This window comes from Heliangelus exortis, chromosome 2, assembly GCF_036169615.1.
Source record: "Heliangelus exortis chromosome 2, bHelExo1.hap1, whole genome shotgun sequence".
NCBI lineage: Eukaryota > Metazoa > Chordata > Aves > Apodiformes > Trochilidae > Heliangelus > Heliangelus exortis.
The window spans coordinates 25,960,372-25,978,193 of NC_092423.1; the positions used below are offsets into that span (position 1 = coordinate 25,960,372).

Genomic DNA, 17,822 nt, shown 5'->3' on the forward strand with positions numbered 1-17,822 from the left:
GCCCATCTCATTGTCCTTAGAAGCCATTTTTAATTCCCAGATCCCACTGTTTTTACCCCGCAGGAGAGAAAATAGTCCACCTTCCCACTCAAAACTCCAATGATGAGATTTCTTTTTTCATCAGTAGCTGGGAGATCCACCATCAAAACTGGTGAGGACAAAACCAGACAAGTAGGAAACCTTGCTAGAGAGTGGCAGACATGGTCCTCAGGGCTGCCTCTGGCGAGTGCAAAGGAGACCACATGCAGCTGGGAATGAAGAAAGTCTGAACTTTCCTGGTCATTCCCCACAGCATCCTTGTGAGGGTGGGAAACAGCTGTACTGGAGAGCCAGGAGAGGCTTCAGTGCTTTCCTCCTGCTCACTAAGGAAGTTTTCATTGGAGTGAGAGGTTGAGTGTGTGTCTTCTACCCTCCTAGAAAAATAAGGGTGGCTCAAGAGCTGTGCTGGGAGTGGCATTTCACTGAGCCTCATAGTATGACATAAAACATGTTATTTCAGAAAAGAGAGCTGGTGTCACAGTACACGTACACATATCCCCTTTCCTAATGACTTTTTTGTTGTTAAAGCATGTTTTCCACTACTAACTTAATCTCCTGCAAAGTGCAGGCTGTCACACCAGGTATCTGCCCACACCACACTGGAGCATGGTGGGAGCTGTATGAGCTGGGAAGAGGCTGTATGAGATTATGAGAGACACAGCTGAGAAATATGAGAGTCTAGATATGGAGTTTGAGGATATACACATGGTACCCTTGATCTCAGTATGATTTCTAACCTGGCATTACCACCACTTTTTCTGTGGGAGAGCAGGTAGGAAGGATTTTTCAGTGTGGAGAAACACAGATGGCAAAAGCTCCTAGTTGCTAGGAAAATTAAAAATGCAGCAAGAGAGGAACAGAGATACAGCAGCCTGTCTGTCACCCAGGAGAGCATGGCAGGGGTGTCACAACAGCTCCCTCACCTTAACCTGGGAGGCTGCCTCTGATGCCACCCAGCACAGGGACCTCTCTGCCACACGGTGCAAATGCTGCCCAGGGACAGAGAGCCTCAGGCACCTCTGCCATCTCCTACACCATCTTCTTTATTAAAAATTCCTTCCAAGTAAGGTCCATACAGTTTGAAACCCCAAACACCTGCTCCATGTAGCCACCCTGCAACAAAGACTTTTAGGCTACTAGCAGCGAAATTTTGTATAATCCAGTGGATTTTATGGCAGGGAATTTTTAATAGTTCAGAAATGACACGCCAAGAATCTGCAGGATTCCCAGAGCACCAACTGAACCCAGGCAGAGCCTGTACCACACAGGTATGGGCAGGACCAGCTCAGGGGGCACCAGCAAACCTCACCAAAAATCCCGTGTGGGCAGAAGACAGCACTTCAGAACAGCACTTCAGAACATACTCTTGAATTCATACGATGAATTCTAATGTCCAAGGTGTTTATCCGTGGCACATCTTCCCTATGCTTCCTTACTAACCCAAACTCAACTCAAGAAAACAATCAAACCTTCCTGCCCTGCCCTCTCAGGCTGCCAAAGGAGTTCCAATTAGTGTCAATTGGGATAATAGCTCTATTTGCATTTTTAAGCTATTATTAGCAAGTTGTCAGTCAGCCAGTAATTTGTATCACTTTGGTATAATGAGTATTTAAATATTTAAAAAGAGAACGTTCCTTTCTACCACCCCCTTCCTTTTTGTGCTAAAATAATAATGGTTTAATCAAAAGTAATTTGTATTAATATACATATTGCCCCAGGTGTTAAGAGCAGTCTTCCAGAGCAGTAGTGAGAGATAAGTAATACAGTTTATGAATATAGACAACTACTTCTATCCTCAGGAGCAGCAGAAATGGAGGCTGCTTTTGCAACCAGATCATTTTGGCTTTCCTCCGGGCTTCTGTAAGGTAATTACAGTGTAGGAATTTAGGTCAGTTCCCATCATTTTATGTACTTGGGATTGTAACTCTCCAATGAACTATTTTGGACTCAATTATTATATCTTCTCCATAGTGAAAATTTCTCAATTAAGCACCCTGAACCACGAAAAGAAAAAAGGTACAAGACTTTTCATCAGAGTGAGCCTGAGGCAGGTTGTCTTTGGGAAGTCAGGCAGCCAGCTCTACCTTGCCACTCTACCTCTGAGGATGGCTGGGGGATGTTCCTGAAGCAGTTTGAGTCTAGATTCTCAGGTATAAGCAGTTCGGAGCTGCTCATCATCACAAAGAGCTCATACAGCACCAGGGTTGGCTATTTACAGAAATAGGAAATCTTACCAAATTTATATGATGTACTGCACTTTATAATGTGTATTTTTTTAAAAAATACTTTTTTTTTTTTTTTTTTTTTTTTTTTTGAGAAAGAGAGGCATGTCTTTAGGCCTTCCTGATGCACATTTCTAAATATTCCCTCCATATGACTATGAAATCCTGTGATCCATGTTAATCATAATAAAAATAGAAAGAAAATAACCCTTCAACTACCTCAGAGGTAAAATGAACATTTTTCATTCCCTGGCCTGGTATTACCTCCTATCTTCCCTAGAGCTGGCATTTTATACCTGATAAAACTCACATTTTTAATTTTTCATTTCATAACTGTTTTTTAGTTACTTTCAAATCAGATACTGAATGCTTTCAGTACTAATACATTCCACTGTCAGCTGCAGCACCAGCACGAGAAGCTCTGCAACAGTATCTTGTGAGCAAAAGCAATTCAACAACTTTTTTTTTCTTTTCTCATCTAACCCCCATTCTAATCCCATGCATATTAAATTCCCTTCCACAAAGCTCACAAAGGCCACCAGCAAGAGTGTGTGTGCAGGTACAGACTTGCAGCACAAGGAGAGCAGGATGGAGAGTTCATCCGAGCAGACACGCTGACAGCTGCTGCCATCTTCTGGCTGGAAAAATGAAATTTTAAAAAGCACCCTTTGAATAAAATTGTCGATCTGAATTCAGACTTGGACATACTCTTTTTTTCTTTTTTTTTTGCGCGCCAGAGAAAGTGTCTGCCTGTTGGGTTTGCTTGGACCCAGCACAGGGGGCAAAGCTACAGAGGCAGCACCAACACACACATCGTGTGGATTCTGGGGTACTGGAGGCATCTTTTGTTCTAGTTCACACGAGACTCATACAGGGCCTTCTTCAAAGAATTTCCACACAACTAACAGCTGGAAAGCTGTCACCACAGGGTTTCTTCAGAAGCCTTTTTCTTTCTTGGCAAAGACAGCAAAATAAGCATCACCTTGTAGACATTCAGCAAAGGTCTTCCACAAAGAGACTCTCCCTATTTTGAGTAAAATAGGCTGCTTTTACACTCTGCTGTGATTTTAGAGTTTCAGACATTTCACATAATTTCAAATCATCCTACACAGAAAGAGTCCACAAAGCCCTGCCAAGTGTTCCCTGGCTCTTAAATACTGGTCTGTACAAGGGAGCTGCTCTAAACAGCCACTGTCAGGGACACTTGGACGTGGACAGTCAGTCAATTAATTAACTAGAGGTTAAAATAGCAGGTTGACTTTATTAAAAAATGGCACTGAGTAACCTGTGTCCCATACACTACACTGCTCTCTTTGGAAGGTACACCATCCATTTTTCCTTCCTCAAAAGAAGGGAGAATGCAGTGAAAACATAGTAAGTCGATCAATCTAAAGCAAAAAAATCAAATCAATAAAAAACAAAATCCCCACACTATTTTATTTAAAAGAACCCTACAGTTTCTTCTCCAACCCTCAGTGGTCCTGGAAGCCAAGGAGTTACCCATCTTCACCCTTCCATGTGAGCCACTGTAATTCCCAATTCCCACTGACACTGACTCAAACCTAACTACTCAGGCTGTCAGAATAGTCCACCTTATTTTTCTCCAAAAGGCAGAGAGAAAAGGAGAAAACCAGTGAAAGAGAATGAAGGCAGAAAGAAAGACAAAAAGTAAAACTGGACAAGAGAGTGTTGCACGCTGGACCTGCATCCCGTTCACTCCTGTGACAAAATACAAACATGTTTGCAGCTAGCAGATGATCCAGAGTAGCTGTTGTCTTAAAAAAACCCAAAAAAACAAACAAAAAAAGAAAGGACAGAGTGCCACAGAGGCCAAAAATATTGTAGAATTCAAGTCTATACATGGAGGAATGAACAGGACAGGTTTTAATTACAAACATCTGTCTAGGATCTTCTTACTATGTAAATGCTCAATGTTACAGGAATTAAAAAAAAATAAGGTATATTTTCCTGAATACCTGACAATGTTGCAGCAGAAAGTGCATTTGGTTAATGACCCCAAAATGTCTTAAGCCTATTTTTACTAAGCAAATGCTACTTTTTTTATCCTCTGAGCCTTGGGAATTTCACTGTGAGTAGTAAATCTAATCTTTACACATCAGTAGCTAATCAACACACTCTATACTCCTCTCCCAAGTCAAAATACACTTCATACCTTCAAAGAAACCAAAAGAGACAAGTACATGGCCCTTAAGGGGTGCAGGAACTTATTACCTTATAATACATTTTTAAATAACTAGAATGTGCAAGTTTATATCAAAATATGGGAACTACTGTCCACAGCTGGACAGCTCAGTCTCCATGGTACCACTGAGAGGTTTCAGTAAGGTTTCTGGAATGGAGATTAAAATGCAGGATTAGGGGAGAGTAATAAATAGACAACCAGTCATTATGTGACCATTTTAAACCAGAATTGCTTATATTTTATCTTTTAAATAACAATTGGCTTTGGTTTCTTAGTCAAGGGGGACAGTAAGCCAGGCTTCTGTCTTCATGAAGAGTATAAAGCTAATGAAGTCAGTCTGCAGCAAGCATGTATATTTTTTGACCACCCTTATGTTTAAATCACCTTCAAAAAAGCAGCCCCCATGCCTCAGTAGTTAATATAAGGTTGTCCTGGGTAGTCACCTGTTTTTTCGAACTTTTTTAAAGTTCCTGTGGTTTCTGAAGAAGCTTCTCTTCTGTTGTTCCAAGCCAGGTGTTGGATCCCACTGTCTTCCATGGTGCTTTGCCTGACTAAAAATCTATGGTTAAAAGGACTGGTTCACCACACAGGTGGCAACATGCAATTGAGAAGCAACATGGTCTACCTTATCATCATCCATGTGGAAAAACTCACAGTAAGTGAAAAATTCCTTAAAATACTTAGTCATGCAACTTCCATCAGACTAATACAGATCACCCAGCTAACAGACCATTTTCAAGAATAAATACATTTGAAAATTTAAGCCCTTAAGTTAGAAACAAAGACATAACTCAGCTTCTCTTGTATGTTCTGCTCTTTAACAGTCAGAATATCTTTAGATTGCTGTATATTTACAAGATTCAAAACAGTCAACTGGTGACCTTACAGTAACAAATAAGATTCCCAATCATTTAATTAAGTAACATACAGCATCACCAGTATTATAAGCTTAGAAAGCATTTCTGCATAGCTATGAATACCTAAATACCTTTTGAAAACCAGGCCAAAGTTCTCAAGAAAAGCTTAGAAAGACAATCAGAAAAGAATCATATAGATAGACTATCTGAATCCCACAGCCATGAACACAAATCACAAAATAGCTAGAGTAAAATTCCCCTTTGCTCAGAGGGCCTGCAGCAGCTTGCATAACTTAGTCTTCCTCAAATTTTCAAAACAGAGATGACATTCAAATATATTAAATGACTGCAAGGCAAATTAATACAATCAAGGTCACATAAGGAACAGAGCTGCCAAATAAGGTAGATCCTTGTCCATAAAGTATTTTTCCATTAATTACAAAGGTTTGGTACAGCAGGGTGAATTTTCAGTAGTACACAAACCACACAAAGCTTTTATTTCCAACAGCATTGTCAAAATGCATCTTAGACACCATTTAAGCTTTACATTTGCATAATTTGTTGTTTGTTTTTTTTTTTTAAAGCAGAGTGCAAGCAAATCACTTGCAGCACTTCTATTTGGGAGATTATTTCAACAGCCTATTCCTGAGCTGCTGCCTTGTAATGTTTCAAAGTACGAGCAGAAGGATCAGTAGCTTTCACCCATCTTGGCATCCAGTAGTGGGGCAACCAGCTGCTTCTCCCTGAGTAGTGCTTTTCAAAGATCTGCCGGTAGTAATAACTTTCTTTTGTTTTAGGAGGATTGAAGGGATACTTCTCTGCTGCCTTTTCCAGCAGAAGGTCATCAACCTACAGACACAAGCAAAACTCAAGTTAAGCTGCAAGTACATTTAACTTTACAAGTCAGTTTGCTGTGAGTTAAAGACATACCTGGAGTAACCAACCAGTGAACGCTCACAGGTTCAAAAAAATAAAAATCTATTCTAGAGGCAGAGGATTCACAGGTGAATTTTTCCCTAACCTTTATGAATACATAGTTATATTTCCAGGGCTGTTAGTATTTCTCTCTGCATTCTATGCAAAGCCCATTTCTATTAGGATTACAATCACCTTTGTTAGTAAGATCACACAAACTTCTTTCCTATCCTTCTCTTTGTTGTGAATCAACAAGAACAACTTAAAGCAGGTTTTGGGGTTTTTTTTTTCTGTGTAAATAGCAACCTGGTTCTTTTTTTCAGCTCACAGAGCTGTTGACTTTTGCTTGTATAACCAAGCTCTTAGCAACAAAAGACCTGGGATGCAGAGGCAGGTACCTGCTGTTGCTGAGTTGGCTAAGAAAGGGAGGATGAACAGTTGCACAGGGGCAATTTCTAAAGCAGCGAGCTTCCCCTGCCATCATTCTGACTTCTCACAGCCATGGAACAAATTTGCCCCTGCTACACCAATCCAGGCTGAGTACAGGCAGTACACAACACTGTTGCCTGACCCAGCTGCTTTCTTGCCCGTGGATATTAAGAAAGCAAATGGGAAACAAGCAGTTGGTAGGATAGACAAGCACCCATTCACAGGCTCGACTACACGTATTTCTGTATAGCAGAGCTCTCATATGAACTGGGTGTTATTCCTTCCTCTTGATGATTAAACTGCCTCTGTAAACCAGAGATTATTATTCTTTGTCCATAGCCAAAATGCTGCAAGTCTTCACTAGTTAGCAGTGCAAGCAGAGGCTTTAAAAAGCAAGAGGGCTTTGTTAGGCATGGCTGGGAAAAACAAATGACATGAACAAGAAAGGACATTACAAAGTCATTATTCTGTCAGCTGCAGAGTAAGTTCACCCAAGTGCCTCTAGCTGAAGCAATTGCTTTCTGTAACCCAGAAATTGTGTTTGCTTACAATCCAATTTGCAATCCAGACACCTTAAATGGTGTTCATTTCCTTACACAGTCATTTCTGTTAGGTTCTATCATTTCTTTGTATTTAAGATTTCAAATGCCTTTAACCAACACAGATAGCTAGAAAGAAGGCTGTTGATAACTGTTTATCTCTCTCCTCTGCCATGATGGTCAAAATTACTATTTTACCCAGATTTATCCTCCTAAGCATCGAAGCTGCCTCTTCTAGACATCCGTATCAAGTAGACCTAATGTAAAAAATGGTCTTGTACCTGTTGATCAATATAGTCCTGAAGAATGGAAAACCAGGATTTCTTTACTGATGCTATACCATCACTGAAAGCTTCCTTGGGTCTCCAGAGTATTTCTTTGGGAAGCAAATTGGAATCTTCAAAGGACTGTCTTAAAAGGTATTTTTCAATTCCATTCTGCTTGCAAAACAACAAAAAAATGTCGTGAGGGTCTGGAACAATGGGTACAATGATCTGACTTTACACACTCAAACAGTTTCCTTTCAGGTCTGGTCAGAAAAGGGTTCCCAGTAGTTCCAGCAAAACATTTATGAGCATGTTTGACTTTGAGTAGAGGACTTAAGCATTGGATTCAACAATTCAGTCATGCTCAGAACAAGTAAAATGAATCTGTAAGTTTACACTTGGTCCAGCTCTGGCTTTACCTACCTTTGGGATTCGCAGTTCTGCTGGTAGAGATAAATAATAAGAAGTAAACCGATGGTCCAAAAATGGGACTCTCAGTTCAAGACTAAACAGGGGAAAAAACAGAAAAGGTACTGAATTAACCCAATGAGTTACCTAGTTAAAAATTTTCTAACAGTCAAGCTTTCCTGTCTTTCACATAAACATGAGGTTTTCTGCTTTTATTTAGACAAAATTGCACTTGCATGCTCATGACTATTCGCACTTAAATAACAAAGTAATTAAATTGAAAAAGTTAAGGATATGCTTCACACATCAAATAAAGATTTCTATGATTTATGATGCCATCTGCTGGACATACTTTAGTACTTTAGTAATTTAAAGACTGCAGTCCTGCAGGAGTTGCGGCAACTGTTGTTCTGTGTAAGAAAAAAAGATATTGAAAAAAATCCTGAGAATTACCAAACTGCTCACTGAGATTTGCATCAACACTTGTAAAGGTATCACCAAGAACCAACCTAGGATTTCTTAAAAAAAAACCCAAATGCTCTTTTCTGCAGTGTACAATTAAGTGACACACAGACTGTATCCTAACACCTCTTTATTCCAGCCAGCTACCTGACTCAATGCACACATTTTCTCTTTCAGTAGGTTTTGCATTCTTCATTTTTGGTATAGTATTCAAGAATCCTCTTTGTATAAGCCTCCAAAAACCTAAAGTCAAATACAACTTTGCCTTCTATTAATTCTGCATATTAATATTTTTTATAAATATATATGTAATATTTTTATAAAGACTAGTGCAATCCCAGACAAAAGATATTTCCTGCATCAGTGAAAAAAACCTGTGAGCCATCAAACATTTTCTAACATCCTACAGACACAAAAGATCAGATTAAATATTGCAGTTTGCTGTTGCTCAAATTCCTTCAGGCTACACATTAATTTTAATCTTGGCATGCAAAATCCCATCAGTCTTCAGAATCAAGAGCTACTCTAAGCAGGTGCAATTATTCAAGGGGTACTGTAAGCAGATGCAATTAGATTCAGTGTTTTGTTCCTTCTCTCTCTTACTGTTCAGAAACAGGACCCCAATCCACTGTCTTTGCTTATCCACTAAAACTTTCTTTGGTTAAATGCTCTCCACAGCATTTGCAACAGCAAATTTGTCCAGTAGTGTTTAGAAAAGTGACTGATGATTACTCTGAAGATCTGATCTGCTGGCCCTGTAGACTGCTACCCCTCGTGCCATGCTTTCCACCCATTCAAAGCACAGGAATCCTGAGTGCCCGTGCATACCTGGAACATCAGCAATGCCTGTTTTTGAAGATGGTATTTGAAGTTATATTAAGATACAAAGATCATTAAAAGTATGGGATGCACCCCATTTGCTACTACTACTCTGAAGACACATAAACATCTTGGAGTAGTTCAGATACTGACAGTAGGAATAAAACTGTCCTGCAGCACAACATGCTGAATCATTTAGTAACTACAGTAACGAGAGTTAACTGCTGTCATTTCCTCAACAGCAACAGAAATTTAAAGATCTTCTTAAACCACATGAGTCTTACCCATGTGCTGCAGTAGTTCTGTCTGCACGAAGCACATCAAACAGGTAGAGCTCCTTCAGAAGTCTCTCACTCTCTTCTGCAGCTTCTTCAGGAGACGGCGCCTGCAACCAGACACATGCACGTAGCCCACAGGCATTTTACAGCTGCACTGAGGGAATCAGTACTTGCTGTCCAGTGCTTCAGTTGTAGGGATCACTGAGTGATCAAAACTAGCAAAGAGTACTTACAAGAAATAAGTCTCTGGAACTTCTGAAATCCAGAAGAGTTTTTAAGTGATAAAATTAAATCCCTCAGATTTTATGCCACCTCAGGACAAAGTGTCAATAAATGCACAGCTGTGACTGCCCTCAAAGATCACACCTTGAAATCTTAGAAATCTGCTGAAGAGGAGAACAAGAAGCTCAAGGGTTTTCTGCATAGGGAATACACTTACCTTATGGAAATATATATATCCTTGTGTCAGCTCATCTGATCCTTCTCCTGAAAAAATGACCACACTGTCTGTTTTCTTCCGTATGTATTTTGAGACAAGATACATGCCTTAAAAAGAAAAATAAATAAAATTATTAAAATACAGATAAATGTATGATCCCATATATACAGTTTTAAATTTAGCATTTTAGAAGTTTCTCTCCTACGCTATTCTGTAGCAAACAACTGCAATATGTTAAAATATCATCTCATTGTTATTCAAAGCCACCAACAGCCACACAACAGATCTAAACAGTGTATTTACACTTAGCACTCAAAATATCAAAAATGTGTATCTGTCTTCCTGGGAATGCTGGAGGATTTCTGTGGGAAAATATAGAGGAGTTGTTCTGACTCAGTTTGAAATTAAGCACATGATTAATTCCAGCACAGACCTGAATAAACCTCCTAGCTTTGGAGAACAAAAACAATCAGGGAAAAGTTTCTGCTTAACTCTCTGCCACTGTGGGTTGAACTGGAAGAAGCCCCTTTTCTATTTTTAAAAAAAAATAATTATTTATTAATCAGAATTACACCTTTCCTTCATTACATTTTTCCAAACGATATGCTTTTATACCAAAAGTATTGAAGATCTAATGAAAAGTACCCAGTTCATTGCCTCCCACATTAAGCAGCAATCACAAAGATTAAGAAGTTGGCTTCATTTTTGAAAGAAATCCTTTAAATATTTTACATTGTAGAGTCCTATTTTCATATACCAAATTCCACTTGGGGAGCTGGATTTTCAGAACTGTGTAACCTACTGGGCTTATTAACTTTTTAATACGTTTTAGGCCAACACAAGATTAACTGGGTAACGTGCCATAGCTGGCACTACACAGGTCACATGGCTTAAGGTTTTTCATGCTTATCAGGTTGAGAATCCCTCTTAAGCAGCTACTGGAGACTTCCTTCCTTCCTTCATCAGGATCAAACACACATTATAAGAAGCCTGCCTGGCTTGAGTGCACGTGTTACTAGAGGGTGGCAAGAAATACTTCCAGTTACAATCACCCTACTCTTTGCACAATTTTAATACTGGTTTGCTATTGTAACAAACAGTACCTCAGCCTGTAAGTTTTCCCCCTTCCTCCAAGGTTCACACTTGTTAGAGGAGAAAACTTAGATGTGTAGATCAAATATTTCTTTGAAACTAAGAACTGTTTTTTGGTTCAATGTGGTACATCACAGCCAAAACTTGGAGCAGAACCTGGGAGTCCCAGTTCCCATGTTCTGTGACAGCTAAAGGATCTGGCAGATGACTACATGACTTTGCCTTAATTTCATTCAGGTGATGCAAAGAAAAGATTGCTATTAAAAAGAATCTTACCAATTGATGCTCTTATTGTTGTTATATCATAGGTTTCCAAGGAGAAGATAACCTCCTCTATTGCCTGAATTCCCTCTTCACAATTAAATATTACTTCATGATGTTCACTGCCTATGTGTGCTGCCACCTGTTTGTAAAAGGTCACAACAATGTATTGCCTTTCAGTTATAACATTTTTTAAAACACACACACTGAGTGAAAAAAAACAGCTCCCTTCTGCCACAGTGAGAAGTATATGACATTAGGCAAAGAAAAGATGATATTGTAGCAGCCCCTCTGACTTGCAGTAGTACATTCACCACAGGGAGCACAGTCTCCCTAACTACAGTGTTCAGTCATGGTTACAACAGCCCATCCAGCTGCTTGCCCAAAGCATGAAAGAATCTGTAAAGGCTCTAAATACTCCAGACATTTGCCCTGAAGAGAAAAATCAGCTTAAAAGCCATGACAGCCTGGATACATAAAGGCCAAACCATTTGTACAAGGCTCTTAATTCAGTAAACTGACAAAATATTTAACATATATACAAATGGCATAGCATAGGAAAAACAGCATAAAGATTGACTCTAAAATCCTGAGTCAGAATTGATACAACTCTTAAGTACTGTCCTTTTGGTAAAAAATGCAATGAGTCTCTCATGAAAGTCTTCCAAATGCAAAAGAAAACAGGTAAGGCTCAATTATTTCTTTTGCAAGATTTAACTAACCAGCAAATGTTGCAGTCCATGACTTATGGCAAACTGATTTACATCATAGCAACACATGAATATTCAGTACAACTATTAACACCATACCATGAAATTAGCACTATTAATATACACTGCTTAGCATTCAGCAGTTCAGAAAACAAAGCTTGCTCTACCTTTCTGGCAGCCAGCAAGTCAGGACTGTTTTCCATTCCAATGGCAAAGGTTTGTAATGGATAATTGATGTTGATTTCTTTCATCAGTTTCAGAAGAACAGCTGCAACGAGGCTGGAATCTAAGCCCCCTGTCAAGAAAATGAATTATTTGGTTAGGTGTTTGGGTTTTTTGCCTCCCCTTGAGGACACTGGATCTAGAGAGGGGAATTTAATGAGTGGGCTTCAATTCTGAACCATGTGAATCCAAGGTACCTCTTGTAGAAGTGCATATTCACCTCTGTTTATTAAGAGAAACAAACAACTTTATTGGAACATCTTCAGTAACAGTTTCTAATACTTTTGGTGTCAGAAGCATCAGTAGAAATTCTTTTACATACACAAAAAGTATGCTCAAAGCACTGTACCCCTACAGAGCCTCCTCTTGACTGTGTGTCCTGGTTTGGGCCAGGATAAAGGTGATTTTCTGTAGTGAGAACCACAAGTCCTCAGGTGTCACTGAAGATGAACTGGGAGCTTAGGCCCAGCTGTGTGCAATAATTAGGGCCTGCCCCAGCCAGAAATGGGCAGGGCTGAAGGGCAAAATAAAAGGCATGCTCCCAGAAGCAGAGGAAAGATGCCGGAGATACCTGGGAAGAGAGATGGCGAGAGAGTGAGAGAGCTCCTGAGAAGAACCGTGGCCCCGAGAGAAGGGTTCGCCATAACAATTTTCTGCCTTGTACTTTTGCTTTCAGCAAAGTCTCTTGTAAGTAGTTGCACTTGCTGAAATTAACAGCAAGTTTCTCAGACAGTGTGTGCTTCTAGGACTGATAACACTTGATGTTTATAGTTACTGCTAGAGACTGGTGTGCAGAGCCAAGGACACTGCTCAGCTCTGATGAAAACTTTTACCCTCCAGAAGGAATAAAGAGGTCCCACCTGCAGCCCTCCTGTGGGGAGGAATGGACAAGACAGATACCAGAATTGACCAAACAGAGTATTCCATCCCATATACGTCATCCTCAGTATAAATTTGAGGGATCACAAGGGCCAAGCCAGATTTCCTGCTTCCAGCTTCTGGCTGCCTGCCCTTCCTGCCTTTCCTGCTTCCCTTCCTTCACCCCGGCATCCTGGAAGGATCCCGTCCGTTCGTCTGCCTGTGGTCCTGATCCGTGCCAGCCCATATCTGTGTGTTCCTAACTGCTGCCGACTCCAGGAGTCCAGCCTGGACTTTCCCAGGGCTGCCCTGCAGCCTCGGTGGTGACGTGAGAGTTACTGGGGGGAGAGGGGAGGAACGTGGTATCCATTTTCCTGTATATTTGTATATTTGTATATATTTAGTAATTTTTTCCTATTTATCATTCTGTTTCATTAAAGTTGTGTAGTTTGGTTTCCAACCCATAAGTCTCTCTCCCTTATTCTCTCTCCTTTCTTTATCAGGGAGGAGAGAGAGAGATTAATAGAGAGTGTCTGTTACTCAGTTTAATTGCCAGGCCAGTGTTAAACCGTGACACTGTGCTATAATGGGATAAAAGTGCTGTAACTATTCTCTCCTCTTCTTACCTTCACATTTAGTTCTCTACTGACAAAACTAAGTAATTTGTTCACTGATGGAATAAAAAATAATCAAGCAAAATAACAGAATGGTTACTGTAAGGATTCTGCTCTTCCCCAATTGTTTATCAAAAGTGTGTCTCAATACACAGCACCTGTTCTCCCACACCTGCCTGCAGTTCTGACAAGCACGACGCAAAGTCATCTGTTTCCTACAACCTGCATATCTTTTTTCAGCTGAGTGCATTAGCATCCATTCCCACCCTGTTCCCCCTTGTGGGCATGCTACCTTTTAAAAAAACATCTTTCTGTAGAAATCACAAGCAAAGTCTGAGAAAAAGAGAGCACAGCAATCAAACTGAGTACTTGGCATGCAGACATCAAGGAAATCAAAACCTGAGTTTCCACTGTGAAGTTGCAGAATTCCCTCTGTGACTGGAAACAAAAGCACTTCTCCAACTGTGATGTTCCAAGCATGCTCAAAATTGTGAAGCACTGCAATACTCCCATATTATAGCAGCACAAGCATTTATTTAGTTTTGTTACCAAAATATTCTGCATGTGCATCTGAGGAGCTGCTGACTGCCTTCTAATTTGGTATCTGAAATCTGGGCTTTTTACTGAGGCTGGTTATTCCAACTCTGCATATCTGTTTCATTTACCTCCCTCATATTTTTTAGGATGCCACAATAAGGAAACAGTCCAACAGCATCTCTTTAGTCAGTTCTCTCTCATTCAGATGCACCTTTAATGGGGTTCATGATAAATGAGTGTAATTACTGATGTTCAAGGCATGCATGAACAAAACTCTAAAAGTACAAAGTGCTACAAAACCACAGTAAATAAGACACCAGTCCCATGGCTTCAAAGACTTACCTCTGTAACACTTAACCACCCGATCACAACACTGATCACTAAGTCAGTGAACAACTTCCTCTACCACAAGCTATTACCTCACCTGAAAAAGACTGTAGCAAATAAATTTGATCCAGATGTTCCCCTGTCATTTGGTAAATCAAGGGCAGTCTAGGATGGTGGCTAAAGCAAAGAAGGTGACAAGTAAGAACTTCACTTCCTCCTGCTACCTGAAACATGCCAAGGCTTTTTTCTATGCTCAGTCTGTGCAAAGGGTATGGAATAATCACATTGCCTTTTTAGAGACCAACCTAAGTATACATCTCATATACTTGAGAGTATATTGGGTGATTTTTCAGTACGAATTTTCTGTTTCTTTTCTCTTAGATAAAATGGCCAGTGTCTAAACAAGCTGACACCCCAGCCCAAAGTAGAGTTTAAAAGCAATAGACTTTCAAGGCACTTGTAAACCAGAAAATTTATCTCCAACTAACAGGTTCTCTGTTCTCTGCTCTAAAAAGTAAATGAAGATTCAGATCATTCCAGGTACATCACAGCAGAACAGCCAGTAAACCTTCCCTTAACTAGTAGAAGATGGGCAAAACCCAGAAAAGATCCAGAATCACTGTGATTCTTGCTACCTACCTGACAAAAGACAGCCAATCCTTCTGTGAGCCATCAAACGTTTTCTAACAGCATTTTCAAACAGGATACGGATGTTGCTTTTCACTGTTTCAAGATCAAAGCCTGTACAGAAACAAGGAGGAAAATAAATCCAAGACGTGTTACTTAGACTTTGCTGGATTGTGCTATTAGGAAACAAATATATTTGTCTGAATTTCCTTAGATAATGAGGGTCTTTGTACATGACTTCTTACACCAACAATTCTCAAGTGTCTATATTATTAATATTCTTCCAGTTTGGTGGTTTATTTGTTTGTTTTTAAAGGCACTTTAATTTAAAAATTGATCAATGTAATTTTTTTATTAAAAGGCTATATTTTTTCACTTTTTAATCAGAATAAATAGCAAATACTTAGCTGTACTACCTGAAGGCAGAGTTTCCACAGTATCACACGCAGCATGCAGAGGTTCATCTTTACAGCTATGAAATTTTACTAATTCCACTGATGTAACTTTCCCAGAGGGCTTTAAATCCAACACTTCGTAGTGACCCGGGAGAAACGGTTCCACTTTAGAGCATAAGGATGTTGAGTGCTTTAAGTTGATAAGTCCTGCAGATAAAGTGAGGAGAAAAAAGTCATTAACTTAGGACAATTAAGTTAAAACTCATTTAACAGGCTCTGTATTACAACAATAAACAAAAAGTTCTCCAGACCCTAAATCTGCTATGAAAAAAATACCATTTTGAGTCAAAGTTTGTACTGGCTAGAGCATAATTCTGCTTCTGGCAGGTTGCATGCAGACCTGAACCACCTCAGGCTAAGGCAGCAGAGAAACCAAGCCAGCAAGCTATACTAATTGATAAGTAGCAATTTATTCCTGTGAGCACTAATAAGAGCACTTTTCTAAATGACTACATGATGTCCAGGTCAAGGTGTAATATGCTTACAGGAATTCAAATGGCAGTTAATAACTGATTTTGTGTTTAAAATTAAGTGTAGGGAAGCTAACAAGAAGTTTTATTAAAACTACATCACTAAAGTGATTGCTTAATTTAGGGATTTCATAACTCATCAGTTCCATACTGATCTACACCACTGCTAATGAATGCCAAGAATCAGACTTGTAGCCAAACCTCATTTCCATTCCTTTTGTGAAAGAGGATGTTTTGCACCTTTTGGTCTACTGGGTGCCCCTTGAGGTACTCCACAAGAGAGATAATGAATTGCTGTTGGAGAGGGACAGGTAATGGTTATACCACACAGTCCCTAAAATATTCACTTGGCTTCTTCCTTCCCAAGAAGCAGAGTGCACAGCCCTTAGTACTAGCACTTAGTACTACTATGAAAGAAGTCAATCTACATTGGAGTCTGATAATAAAACTGGTACACAGGAAATGAGAAAGATAGAAGTAGTAGTGAAAGTCAGTTTCAGCCAAAGCACATTTTAGGCAATAAAATCCCTTTCAGCACTGTTGGAATTTGTTTCTGCAGTGCCAAGGCTAGAGATAATTACTAAAACCAAATTCAAAATACAACACAAGAAAATCAAATAGTAGTGGATCATTCGTCGCAGAGGGAAAAAAGAAATAATCACCAAATATCACTAGAAAATTACCAATGCTGCCATGAAATTTCAATAGGGTTTTAAAATTAAAATACATTTAACTTTGGGGCAACATAGACCATTTGGGCTTCATACTGCTATAATTCCAGAACACAAAATAATTATAAAAAGAAGCATGCAAGTTATTTTAGAGATTACAGATAATTAAACATCTCAGAGGTTTTATGTCTGTGGTTTTTGTTTTAATGATGTGTAGTTCTTATACTACTAAATATAGTTCATTTCTTACTTAACTTACAGTTCACTTTCTCTTCACACTTAAAAGCCTGACAAATAATTTTGTCTCTGAAAACAATATTTAGGCACTAAACACAACTGTTTTTACCTTTTGCCTCAGAACAGACACCCAAAAATCCATCATCAGTCAGCACCTTAAACAGTGGTCTGACTCCATAGGTATCTCTTGCCAGAAACACTTTTCTGTTTGCAGTGTCCAGAAGGATGAAAGCAAATACACCATCTAGCATGGATGCTGTTTGTTCTATTCCTCCTCTGTTGTAAAGATGAAGAATAACTTCGCCATCCACTAACGTTTGATATTCAAATCCAAATTGCTTCTGCAACTAAGAAAAAAATATAAATATAAACATCAGTAAGCATTTGCAAACACTGACTGCTTCTTACTTGCAAGAACTAAGGCTCTTTTTTGTAAAACCACAGTTCAAAAATTATACAAACATTTCTGGCAAAAAAGGAAATAATACTTTTGTGTTCAAAATGTTATCCAGGATCATCTCTCAGACAATGTAGACTGAATCTGTAGTCTTAAGCAATTCACAATAAGGTAAGTTTTCAGGGACAGATTTCCATCTGAGGATGTCAGACTGCAAACCCAGGACCCTAAAACCCAGACCCACCATCTTATCTACCTCCCACAGACAAATGCCAGAAGCAGGCAACCATGGCTTCTAAAAAAACAGCTCAATACAGGACCAGAAACAAAGACATCATTTCTTGTAGTCTCAAGTAACTCAGTGGCACTTTCTCATCAGATAATCATGACACATAAGCTCCGACCCAAAATACATAAACACTGGTAACATCTCTGCAAGTAAAGTACTTCAGAAATAAACTCTGGTTT

General features: G+C 39.3%; 1 protein-coding gene across 6 annotated transcripts in view; it reads right to left on the reverse strand.

Moving 5' to 3' along the window:
* Positions 1-4,668: 4,668 nt before the first annotated feature.
* ASNS (asparagine synthetase (glutamine-hydrolyzing)) overlaps positions 4,669-17,822 on the reverse strand; it is a 30,436-nt gene continuing 17,282 nt past the window's right edge. For all 6 annotated transcript variants that reach the window (XM_071735290.1, XM_071735292.1, XM_071735293.1 and 3 more), the window contains exons 3-12: positions 17,067-17,304; positions 15,541-15,726; positions 15,137-15,238; positions 12,107-12,234; positions 11,245-11,371; positions 9,877-9,983; positions 9,444-9,544; positions 7,894-7,975; positions 7,486-7,641; positions 4,669-6,170 (exon numbers count right to left, since the gene is read on the reverse strand). In XM_071735290.1, coding sequence (XP_071591391.1) covers positions 5,961-6,170; positions 7,486-7,641; positions 7,894-7,975; positions 9,444-9,544; positions 9,877-9,983; positions 11,245-11,371; positions 12,107-12,234; positions 15,137-15,238; positions 15,541-15,726; positions 17,067-17,304 — 1,437 coding nt within the window. In that variant the 3' untranslated portion in view covers positions 4,669-5,960. The remainder of the gene's footprint in view (positions 6,171-7,485; positions 7,642-7,893; positions 7,976-9,443; positions 9,545-9,876; positions 9,984-11,244; positions 11,372-12,106; positions 12,235-15,136; positions 15,239-15,540; positions 15,727-17,066; positions 17,305-17,822) is intronic.